The sequence below is a fragment of the Aulonocara sp. 'chitande type north' Nkhata Bay genome, linkage group LG8 (assembly GCF_057382095.1).
Source record: "Aulonocara sp. 'chitande type north' Nkhata Bay isolate Kocher_YH1m ecotype deep benthic linkage group LG8, A_spYH_male_GT1.1, whole genome shotgun sequence".
In the NCBI taxonomy this organism is placed as follows: Eukaryota; Metazoa; Chordata; class Actinopteri; order Cichliformes; family Cichlidae; genus Aulonocara; species Aulonocara sp. 'chitande type north' Nkhata Bay.
The window spans coordinates 8,555,441-8,567,392 of NC_141351.1; the positions used below are offsets into that span (position 1 = coordinate 8,555,441).

An 11,952-nucleotide genomic window follows, 5' to 3' on the forward strand; every position below is an offset into this window, starting at 1 on the left:
GAAAAACTTCAACGTATTTTAGAAAGAGAATGAGAGTTATTACTTATAGCACTATTCAGGCCACACTGTAAGTCATGACAACAAGTCAGCATGCACAAAACTAAGATGCTGAAACTATCATCCATCTTCTTATTAACATGTGTACTTTGTCTACTGTGTTATATCAATTTGTCTTCTGTGAAAAACCGTAAGGTTTCTTTTTACTCTCTTGTAGCAAAGTCATGTGTTGTTGCCATATTGATATGAAAAAGTCAGCTGCAGGCCTCCTGCTCAATTCCCCAGGGCCAAAAGGCCTCTGGCCCCAATAGTTGTTTGTGTGTCACAGTGGTTAATTGATGAGCCTTCTTGAATAATTGGCCCAAGCCCAGGAAGTTATCTGACTGTGGTGACACGAAGCTCGATCTCTCTTCTTCACACGCCCCTCGTGGTGATGTATTACCTCACGTGAGGGCATGCTTGAGGAAACTCTAGGTTTGAATTGGACTGTACATTTCAATACATCACAGACCACACTTGGTAGGGATGAAGAAACAAAAGAGATGAAAAAAAATTCACATTGTTTTTAATTGAATATTTTAATGACTTTGAATTAAAGCCCAGTAGACATTTTGCTGGACATAGGAAGACTTCTACAGAGGTCAAAGGTTTTTCCAATCATCCCTTTAAGAGAAATACTTGTTTAATCATTAACTTCTGTGCAGAAAGGAAACAACAGAAAGTGAAAATTTGAAAACTAAGACAAGAATTACATTTTAGCCTCTCAGTGTGATTTTTATCGTAGTGCTCTGGTAAAAACAGATAAATTTTGATTGTTGTATTCTGTGAAAAAAAAACCCAACCCAACAACTTTGTATAAAAATAAGCAGGTTGTTCATCCTGGCTGCTCCTTATTATCATTTTTATAATCATTTTTACACTATAAATATTTTATTTAGCTAAAACTTTAGTGTGTGCTTCTTTTTTAAGGGCTCAGGTGGGCAACATGAAAATGAAAAACAATCTTTGAAAAAAAATATTCAGTAGAAATTGAATTTAATGAATCTCTTTAATGCAGCGTGGAAGCTGTAGACCCTTCACCTGTTTTTTATCACTAAAGTTTCGTGAGTAGGTGCAGAGGCTTCACACATCAGTGTGCAAAACCTTCCCAGAAGGTAATGAACATATGAATGTTCAGGGTAGGTAAAGGATGCTTCATTTATAAGCCCCAAAAAATCTATTTATGTTTCACTACATCCTACAAAAAAAGCAACATATAGCCAAGAAGTATCTTAGACTCACACGTATGACAACTTAACTGAAAACATTAGTCATTGTGACCAGCATAATAACCATGTTATGGTTCCTTTTTTCTATTTCCTATTTCTTTAAATCGGTTAAGGCCTCAGCCAAACAGGCACAGACAGTAGCTGGTGACCCTTGGCAACCACTGGTTGCTAGAGAAACTGGTGTTTCCTAACCAGTTATTGAGGGGTTGCAGGAAGTTCCTAGCTATTGCCAGGTGAAATCGGTCATAAAGAGGGTGCTCTACCCGTCCGTATACGTCTTTGTGACCAATTTCACCCAATGACAGCCAACAGCCTCACCACCTACCAATAACTGGTTAGAAAATACAAATTTCTTCCTAGATACCAGTGGCTGCTCAGTGGCCACCGACTGGTCTCTAGGCCTGTGTGAATGAGACCTAAATCTCCTTCTTTGCACATATAGAATCTTTTGTTTGCCATAATTTTTTGTATAGGACCATGAAATACACATTTTACTGAGGTAATAATTAAGCTGAACTTTATGCTGAACATGTTGAGGTTTGGATGATAAATTGGCATGGTATAGAATAAGGGCTCTTTTTTAAATCTTATTGTCCATGCCATAGAGAAAAGCTATCATGCTTAATAATTCTATATAGTTACTTTAACCTACTCTCTATATAGCAAACTACAAATAAAAGATTACTTGATTTGGTTTTAGATTTTTATTTGACAGATATATACTGTATGTTTTGATGTAGTTTTAGAAATGATTTAAATATGCAAACTGGAGACTCAAACTCCTTCTTAGAGCCTATTTACCCATTCTGTCTGAACTGGTTTTGGAAGATTAAGGTGGGAGCAATTACTTAACAAGTTAAGTCCAGGCTACACTCCACTACTTTGGTATCAATCATGAGAAATTATTTTTATTACAAGTTTTATTATAAGTAAAATACAAAAAACCTCCAAAAACAAACAAAAAAACCTCTATGGTCATTATCCTTGCACAAAACCTTTTACTTGTTATCTGTGAATGAACATGAATAAGCGCATTTTTAAAAAAGTGTGCTTCAGTGTTTATTGCTTCTATTCTGAACTCCCTCCAGTGTCTAACTCATTTATTAGCATATTGCTAAACTGCATTTAGCTGTCTACAGTATGTACTGTTTTAAAAGCAAAAGTCAAGTATTAAAAAAGGGAACACTGTCTTTTTTTGTGTGTGTTACTGTTGGACGTCTGACTTTTCAGCTAAATGAAGGACCTGTTTGTTGTATCATCAATAAAATGTTGTCATGTAAATCTTCAATCCAAGTATAGTTTGAAATAAGCTCTCTTAGTAACATTATAACAACAGTAGTCAAATATAACCACTGTTGATGTAAACTGAATAGAAATGTCAGAGCAGTTATAAAGTTGGTTTATACATTTTGAGTATTTTAAACTTAATCTAAAAGCATTAAAGTGTTGAACACACACTCATCTGCCTAATGGGGTCATTATGCTCGCTGTGTCGCTGGTGTCGCACGCTAATTTAGATGTCACATCATCTGTTATGTACCATGTGCTGGTTGTGTACCTCTCAATTTTTGTAACCTGACGTGTGACGCCGTGGCTGCTCGCAGCTTGGGTGAAGACACGAGTGTATGAGCGTGTCGGCTTTTACTGCCATCTTAATGATACTCCGCCACAGAAGCTCAGAGACATACAGATATACAGAGGGAGGAAAGGTTTGAGAGTCTGTGGAAAAACACTCAACAAAGTCTTGGCTTCTGGTTTTGACTTCTTCTCCTCCTATATCAGCACTTATGTGGTGATATAGTATCAGTGGCAGCAAATATCATTCAAGAGAATAATGCAGCAGCTTCCTGCGCCATACTAGCAGGTTTAAATACAAGAGACTGTGAGACGAGGTTGCAGCAGTGAGCGAAGCAACCATGCTGGAGACTTTATGGTGCTCGTTCATTTAGGATACAAACAACTAAATCTTAGATTTGTGATTTAACCTAATCATAGACCCACTCTCAGACAAAATAAATCTATCAAGCAGTCTTCCTTTATCAATTTTTGACAGTCAGTTTACTGTAAATTTAATTTAACTCTGGTGAAATAAACTTCAGTAGCAGTTAGTAGCAGGAAATTGACACCATACCTTTTAATTTCAGTTTGTTTTTTTAAGCATTGGGCATTCATTGAATTAATCCCTTTAGATAATTTTATCTCACACACTTAGCTCTATAGGATGCTTGTCCCCTGATAGGTTAATATGCATAGATCCATTTTTTTTAAAAAACATTAAGTGTAGTCAGTTTATACCAGTTTTGTCTTGATAGAATTCAGGATAAAGTAGTGAAGAGTGATAACATAAAGGTTTTAATTGATCTTTGCTTGTCACATAAGTGGAAAAAGTAAAAGAGCACTTCAGTGTGCATTTTTAAGGGTTGTTTATTTATTAATTTGATCAGTACAAACTTTGATATTGCCACCTGTAGCACGATTGTCTAAAATCAGTGATTAAGTTTTGTTTTACTTGACTTCTTAGTTGAACCGTATTTGCAAATGCCATCATATCTGTAGGCAGCCAAATCATGGTTTGTTAGCTTGTAAGAGGAATTAGGTCATTATAAATAGGGAGTAAATTCAGTTTCATTTCTGTTTAACACCTTCCTTTATATTCTTGTCTGGGTCCCTAGCTTGAGTTTCGAATGAAGTTGTAGACTTGTGTTGTTCTTAGCGGCTCATGGTCAGATGTTTGATCGTGGCTCATTGCATCTGAATGCTGCGGTGCACAAATTTTCAATGTGTCACTGAATGCAATTCCAGCAAATCGCAGCAATTCGAAGAGAGCTTAAGAGAAGCCTTCCAACATTATCTTTGATCTCAAGAACAATTTGAAATAGCAACTCTTAATTTTAAAAGTGTTTTTGGAAACTGATACTGCACACAAAACATAACTTATCTAATAAATGTATTTACACCTAAGGTTCGATTATAAGGTTTTGTCATAAAGGTTTTTTGATGCTCTATCAGTTAACACTCTAAACTCAAAATGACCGTGTGAAAAAAGATTCAAGTTTCCATAAAGGAAGAAGGTATCCCTCTAGCTTTTTCCTTGTTTGTAGACATTCTTTACCACAATTTGCCAAGCTGCATACACCCACTTTTACCCATTTCTTCCAATTAAGTCCCTTTTACTGTTGTCCTGTCACCTTTACACTCTTTCACAGTAGTCAGCTTTTCCTATGGCACTTTGCATTGTTCTGCATTTTTACCCTTAATAAAGTTATTGAAATTTGACCCTCAGGTCAAAGTGTAGAGGTCATATTTCCGATTCTCTACGATATGACCTTTGATCCAGGACCCTGGTGGTCTGTATGCGTTCAAATTCAGGTCGGCTATTTCGATCTGGACTGAGGTTCGCCAGTGCTCTGCTTCCACCACCTACATCCTCTTCCTCATCATCGCGATTAAGGAAGGCCAGCTCGTTTTCATAGCAGAAAGAATTAGAGCTGGGGACTAGGTACTTGTTTTCCACCATGTCCTTGGCACTGCAGCGGGGGGTGGACGGCACCTCATAAGTTTTGTGAAAGTGAGAGTAATCCACCTTGTACAGGTTCTTCTCCTCAAACAACACAGGCTCAAACCGGTGTCCCCAAAGGATCTCTGAGGCCAAGTAGGAGCTGCGAGCCTGGGTGGTCATGGCGGTTGCTTCAACCATTCCCTCCAAGATGACAACAATCTCAAAGTCTGCGGTCTCCAAGTCCTGTTTGCTGATCCCAAAAAGAGGGCTCTCCTCATCTATCTCATGTAGAATAGTGATAGGTGAAACCAAGAAAATCCTATCCAGGCCTTTGTCAAAGCCCACATTAATGTCTATCTGGTCTAGAGGGATGTATTCCCCCTCGTCAGTTATCCGAGGTTTGATGAGTTGTGCTCTGACGTGGGCCTCAACAATGTGGCTCTTGCGCAGATTCCCTACCCTCCACATTAGACACAGCTTTCCATCCCGCATGGCAATGACGGCATTGTGGCTAAACAAGAGCGTTTGTGCTCGCTTCTTAGGCCTTGCCATCTTGGCCATGATGGCGCCAATCATGAAGCAGTCAATGATGCAGCCAACTATAGACTGAAAGACCACCATAAAGACAGCTACTGGGCACTCTTCAGTCACACAGCGGTAGCCATAACCTATGGTAGACTGTGTTTCAATGGAGAATAGAAAGGCAGCCACAAATCCATTGACCTGTAGAACGCATGGAGTGAAGTTGTCATCTCCAGCTGGGTTGTCCAGATCTCCATGCAGCAAAGCTATAACCCAAAAAGCTAAGCCAAAGGCCAGCCAAGAGACAACAAACACAAGAGTAAAGACTATGAGCATCCATCGCCAGCGGATATCAACACACGTTGTGAAGATGTCGGCCATGTAGCGCTGCGACTTGTCGTCCATATTGGCAAACTGCACATTACACTGGCCATTCTTTTTCACAAAGCGGTTGCGGCACTTTCGGCGTGTGTGGATCTTGCCATTGCCAAATCCATTCATACCATGCATGGTAGTGAGGCGCAGACCCTCTTCTTCAGATGACACAATGCTGTAGCGGTTGATTCTTCCCACGCTCATGTTCCTGACGGCACCTCCAGCTGCAGGGTTAGAGTAGAAGGGCAGACCTGGAGTCCCAGTGTGGGATCAAGGCCCCTTCACAGCTTGATCACTGGCTCAGTTGCATGTCAGTGAGTCATTTAGGTGGATGGTTGGTAGCCTTGTGTCTTAATCCAATCCCTGCAGAAAAAAATCAGAAGAGGAGAATATGCCTGAAAATCTTTCTGTTTATTTGTTTGTGTATTTGAAATTAGATATTCATTGTTAAAGCTTTTAAATGATACATGTATAACCACTTTTCTGTCCAGAAAATGACAGTGAAATGTGTATTTAAGCCTACAACGACTTGGTTCTTTGCATATATTTATCTGAATGACAATGTTTTTTCAGGACATCATATCATTACCTTTCACAGCATTATACATATTTTTTATTAAAAACACACACACACAAAAAAACTACACTGACCTTCTGTAAAATTTCAAGTTATCACTAGTTTCTATGTCCACACGTGTCTTAATCAGTGCAGTCAGTCTTGCTAGAGTCCATCTTCTTTTAAGTTTGTAGACTCCCAAATCTATGCTGAATAAATAAAAAACTAAGACTTTCAGTATTGTAGCAATATTGTTTCTGTTGTACTTACTAGTACAAGCTGTAGTAGTAGTATCCATCTTCCTTTCTCTAAACCTCACGACTCAAAATCCAATTGGTCCTCACTCAAGGGCCCTCGTGTCTTTTGATGTTGACTGGGTAAGTGAGGAGCTGGCCTCACAGCACAGCCACTTCTGTCAACTAGCATTTCCCCTGCTTTTCTCTTGCAAATTATAGAGAAGGTTCACAGTGGAGGCCTTACCCTGCCAGATGTTTATTATTACTTAATGAACAAATTAACTCTTGTATGAGTCACTGCTCCTAATTGTTCTTTTTAATATAATGAGGATGCCTGTTGAATGAGCAGTGTTCAAAAAGTTATGAGAACAGGTCCATTAAAATCAAAAGCCTCACCTGATTTAAATTTTGCGGATCGTAAGACCCTCAAGCCAATTTTGAGGTTGGCTGGGTTTTTTAAGCTCTCTCAGTGAAAGTGTCATTATGTTGCCATATTAACTGGTGCTTCTACAATCGGCACAAGTGTGTCAAAACTGCAATTTTTCAGGCTTGATGAAGGTGCAGCCACATCTAGTGACTGATCCAGGTTGTGAACTAACATTTCGCCAGTGTAGCCACGAGACTCCGGAAATGGGATGCTGGTACACACTACCAGCGTCATGAAAGACATTGACATGAAAGACAAGTTTAAGTTTGCTCTATACAATTTTGAGGTCTGTTGTCAAATCATAGAAACCTGTCTAAGTGATCCGAAAAGAACTTCCAGGAAGAGATCTAAAAATATAAGTAGCACAAGAAGATGCTTTAGATAAGAGATTGGCCAAAGTTTAATCAGGTTTTTGAATCACAGCTCATAAGAGAGGCCATTAAGTACTAAGGAATCCTACAAAGTCGTATAAACAGTCTATTATTATAATTCTTCCATTGTTTCTTTTGAGGCCATTGTCCTTTTAGCATTCTGCTTCTGCCAGGGGACTGGATGGGGTAGTACTTGTTTATTTAAACTCCTAAGGGTATGTGTGCCACTGATTCCATGGACATGCAATTCCAGATGCTATATAAAGAGATTAATAAAGACGGGCTCTATTTATTTGGCCCCATTCTGTAAAATTTCCAGGGTTATTAATCATGTTGTGAGGGTGCTGCAGGTTCATATTCTCTTCTCTTGCTGCAGCATACAAGTAGGTAGAGGATTTTCTCCTGGTACAGTGCCCGGTATTGCATAATAATTCTTAATTATATGCTAGAACTTGAGCTTACAACAATATGATGAGGTAGACACATGATAAGTTGATATTTTAAACCTTGCAAGTGTAGAAATGTCAGAGTGGGATAAGATGGATCACAATTAGTAGAGCTGTAAAATGACTGTTTGGCAGCAGATAACCTGGCCACTGAGCTGGATGTCGAGCCTGAGGGTTAAGAAGTTTGACCCATGGGAGTTTACTGAGGTCCCTCTGGGTGCAGACAGCTTTTATTGCCTGGACACATCCGTTGTGTGTCTGCCTTCATGATTTGGACCCTGAAGACTAGACAGTTCAGTCATGTGCAATGTAAAATCCCAGGTGTCCCGCCGTCTGCCTAACACTCGCACTACGCGCTGCTCTCATTCACACTCTTTTCAGGTGTAAGTTCTCTTGATCTCTAGCCCAATTACATCATGCACAGTCTTTAAATTGTCCAATTAGGTAAATTCTTCTGTGTCAGGAAAACAAATATGCTATTTTTACATGTTTGCTTTCGACAAATGTTGCATTACACTCCCAGAAGAGCACAGCTAAAAATAGCAACCTTACGTTTGTTATTTACACACACACACACACACACACACACACACACACACACACACACACACACACACACATATATATATTGCATTAGCTGAGGATCATGTCAGTCAGTCTGGAAGTTGCAACAGGTTCTACATATTGCTTGTTTAATTGGGATCATCTTTATTGCACCTTTATTATTATTTGTTAATTCCTATATCAAGTCAGCATTAAAATGTAAATCTTACGCAACATTGCAGCGTGACGTTATCTCAGAGGAAGGCTATTAGCAGTGCATTTTTTTTGCATATTGTTTTGTTCTGTATTTAAAGCACTTCAAGTCTGAAAAACATCTTTGACCAAAGAACACACATCTTTCCTTTAAAAGGCAGGGCACAGAAAGTGATTTGCACCAAATTCAATAAAATTCTTGTGTAACCTTTTTGTGACCTCGCCCATCGTGTCTGTTCTTAGGGAGTTGAGAGGAGCGACTGGGGGAGATAATAAGCTCGCCTGCTGATTAGGATGAATAGAATGAATAATTGGATGTGCAAAATAAAAGAAGGGATTGGGCGGTAACAATGAAGTGGACTTGGAGAGGGCACCTCATCTCAAGACAAGCTCGCAGAAAACTGAGCTGCTGAGGAACTATGATCCCAGCCCACCTCCCAAGGCCATTGTAAAGGAAGAGCCGAGGCTCAGGTGTCATTGTATTTTCCTATAGCTCACCATGTGGAACCGTCTCATCTCAAGTGACCCGCAAGTATTTTACTATAGAAAGTGACACCACCTCGACATGGAGAGATGCTGTCTGAAATATGTTATGCAAACAACTTTACAGCTTATTTTTTGGGAGTTTTCAGGTGCACCAGTGACTAACTGCTAGACAGAAATAGTAAAACTATAAACAGTTACCAACACCGGAGGCTGGACTCTGTATGTAAGTCATCCTCCGTGCTGAAAAACCATCTTAGGTGCTCGGTGCATTGAATTGTACTATAAGACTGATAAACGTAACATAAATTACTGAGTCGCCTTCACACATTGTTAGAACAGCTGCTTTATTAAGTAGAACAATATTAGTGGGGTTTTTTACAGCTGCACCTGTAGCTATTCCACTGTTCAAACACCTGGTTCCCACTGATTGATCGTTCCCACATGTGAGCTCCACTCTGGGCTTTTTTGATCTTTACTTGTGCAATTTATTTTAATTGTTTGTGCCCACTTTCACAAGCTGAATCATCCATATTAAACCCAGACTCGTCACTTCATATTTGAAATTGTAGTCTACGGTAAAAAACTCTGACAACATTAGTTTTAATACAAAACTATTCGTACATTATGTCAAACTGAACTAAGCTGAGATAAAAAGCGAGATGAGGTCATTGAACTCTCGGGCAGGATTGCATAATGTTCATTCTCTTCATCCTGTGTCTCCTTTGTACCTGCACATCAGTGATTTCTTTATACACAGGCAGAAAAGTGCACCACCTGAAACAGCCCACTGGTCCCTTGATACTTGCTGTCCTCAACTCCCACAATATTGAGTTATTTAAATGTAAAGCAGGCAGATTATTTATTTACGTTGACTGGATTTATGCTTCGGTTGATTGACAACCTCTTGTGTTTTGAAACAATAAACAAATTCGTTTAATTTATGCCATTAATTATGCTACCAGATGCAAACCATATTTGAAAGTGAAAAGCGAAAATTGCCTGTTTAATTTGTCCCATTTTTATAAATATACACAGCTATAATAAATAGCATATAAGCATGATTTATAATAACCTAGATCAGAAACTCGCAAAGTTAACACATTTACCAGTTTGGTGTGTAGACTAAACTGGTAAATCGGAGTTTCTGCTGTGCGTGATTAAACCATGTTTATTCCTCATTTTAATGCTTTCTCGCTCTGCATTCCTATTGTACTGAATAATAATAGGTGATTTGGATCAAAGAAAATGCCAGCTTATTTGTATCACTTTTGTTTTAACCCTGTGCGAATTGGAAGCTTGTCGATATCCTGCTGTGATATCAGCAGGGAAGGCCAGAATCTGATGCCATAATTAAATTAATTAACCCTGCATGCATGAAAGGTTTCTGGTGGAAAAATCCACACAAACTATAATACTATATTTATGTTAATTTGTGCTTAATTTAAGCTATACTCTATAACACAGTACCTGCTCTGTGGATTTTACACGACACAATTAAATTGCTAGTTCAATTTGTGGTGCTTACACTTATCAGGTCAGGTATCATTGCTTGGCATTGCTCATATTGAGAGTTCTGGGTTCGTGGGGACATGTCCTTGCTTGAAAAGATGCACGTGACTTTGGTTTAGTCTAATTCAAGGATTTTTAACAGCTACTTCAGATTATTCTGATTGAATTTCAGCAGAATGACTGGTTGGTTCTGTTGGGAATTCTTAAAAGTAGAAATTGTCGTTTCCACTGCCACAGAGCAATGATATTTGACACAGAACGACAATAGATTCAGGCCCCAAGTTCAGGTTAAAGTTTTCTCTCCATATCTTACCTTTACGATTACTTGTCCTACACCAGGTTGCAGAACTAAAAGATGGTATCTTCTCTCCTAGTATCCCTGTTAACCAAACTGAAGCATTCTCTCCATCTGCCACTACAACTCCTCCTTCTTTGTTGCTAATCTAATACTGAAGAAAACCACTCCTTCGTCTTCAGCAAAAGGATAAGGCTTCTTTTGAATTTCTTCATCCTTCTTTGATTTCTCTCTCTCTTTCTCTCTCTGTCGTTTTCAGGTGCTTTTGCGAGCGTAGGTGAAGCGAGGCTGAATCGCACCAGAAACCTTGGCCCAAGCCGCCGTTAGTCAGCACTGGACTTGCAGAACAGGTGCAAAACGAGAACTATCCAAGTGAAAATTCAGGTTTTTGTATCTCCATCTTCAGAGGCATTGTCTTCAACTGGTGTTCATCCCTAATTTTTATTTGTAATTAGTCTGCCTGTCATATTTTCCATAAAACTACTTATTAACAGAACAGCTCTCTCTATCAATCTTTTGCAATCTGATCTGGTTGGACTGCTGTTCCCTCTCTCGCGCACACACTCTCTCCCTCTGACTGTTTCTTTCTCACTCTCCCTCTCCCTCCCTCCTTCCTGTGGTGTCACAGAAGCTGCCATTTGCAGCCTCCCTCCCTCCCTCTCTCTCTCTCTCTCTCTCTCTCTCTCTCTTCTCCTTCCCTATTCTCTTTTTTTCTCTCTCTCTCTTGTTGTCTTCCTCCCTCCCTCTCACATCATGGTACTACCAGTTGACAGCAACTTGATGCACAGACGTATCATTCAGAAAACACACGCAGACCATCAGACATAGTTAATCAAAAGTAGATGAATAGCTCTTAATTCACCACCTTTCTGAGGGCCATTTGTTCAATTTTTACTCTGTAGATGAATGTGATCCTATATTTAAAAAGTAATTGAGGTTACTCTGTTATGTACTTCAGGTTCAGGTGAGAATATTGACGTGACCAGGGCAAAATGATAATGTGTCTTTTTGACCCTGTGGTAGCCAATTCCACGAATGAAAGGCTCCATGGGTTCAAAATATCATGCTGCTGGGTGCTGTGTCTCAGGGAAGGGAGCTGCCTTTCGCACTTGTCACCAACAACTAATCAAACACATCTGACCACAGGATGTGTGTGTGTGTGTGTGTGTGTGTGTGTGTGTGTGTGTGTGTGTGTGTGTGTGTGTGTGT

The 11,952-nt window shown here is 39.4% G+C and overlaps 1 protein-coding gene across 1 annotated transcript; it reads right to left on the reverse strand.

Moving 5' to 3' along the window:
- Positions 1-600: 600 nt before the first annotated feature.
- Positions 601-11,306, reverse strand: kcnj12a (potassium inwardly rectifying channel subfamily J member 12a). The gene is made up of 2 exons (XM_086303196.1): positions 10,762-11,306; positions 601-6,024 (listed from the first exon to the last, which is right to left on the reverse strand). The coding sequence occupies exon 2, from the start codon at positions 5,863-5,865 to the stop codon at positions 4,564-4,566; it is 1,302 nt and encodes a 433-aa protein (XP_086159322.1). The 5' UTR covers positions 5,866-6,024; positions 10,762-11,306; the 3' UTR covers positions 601-4,563.
- Positions 11,307-11,952: the final 646 nt, after the last annotated feature.

Bases quoted from the DNA above. Each gene is read 5' to 3' on its own strand.
- kcnj12a (XM_086303196.1), bottom strand. From the start codon at position 5,865: ATGAGCGTGGGAAGAATCAACCGCTACAGCATTGTGTCATCTGAAGAA.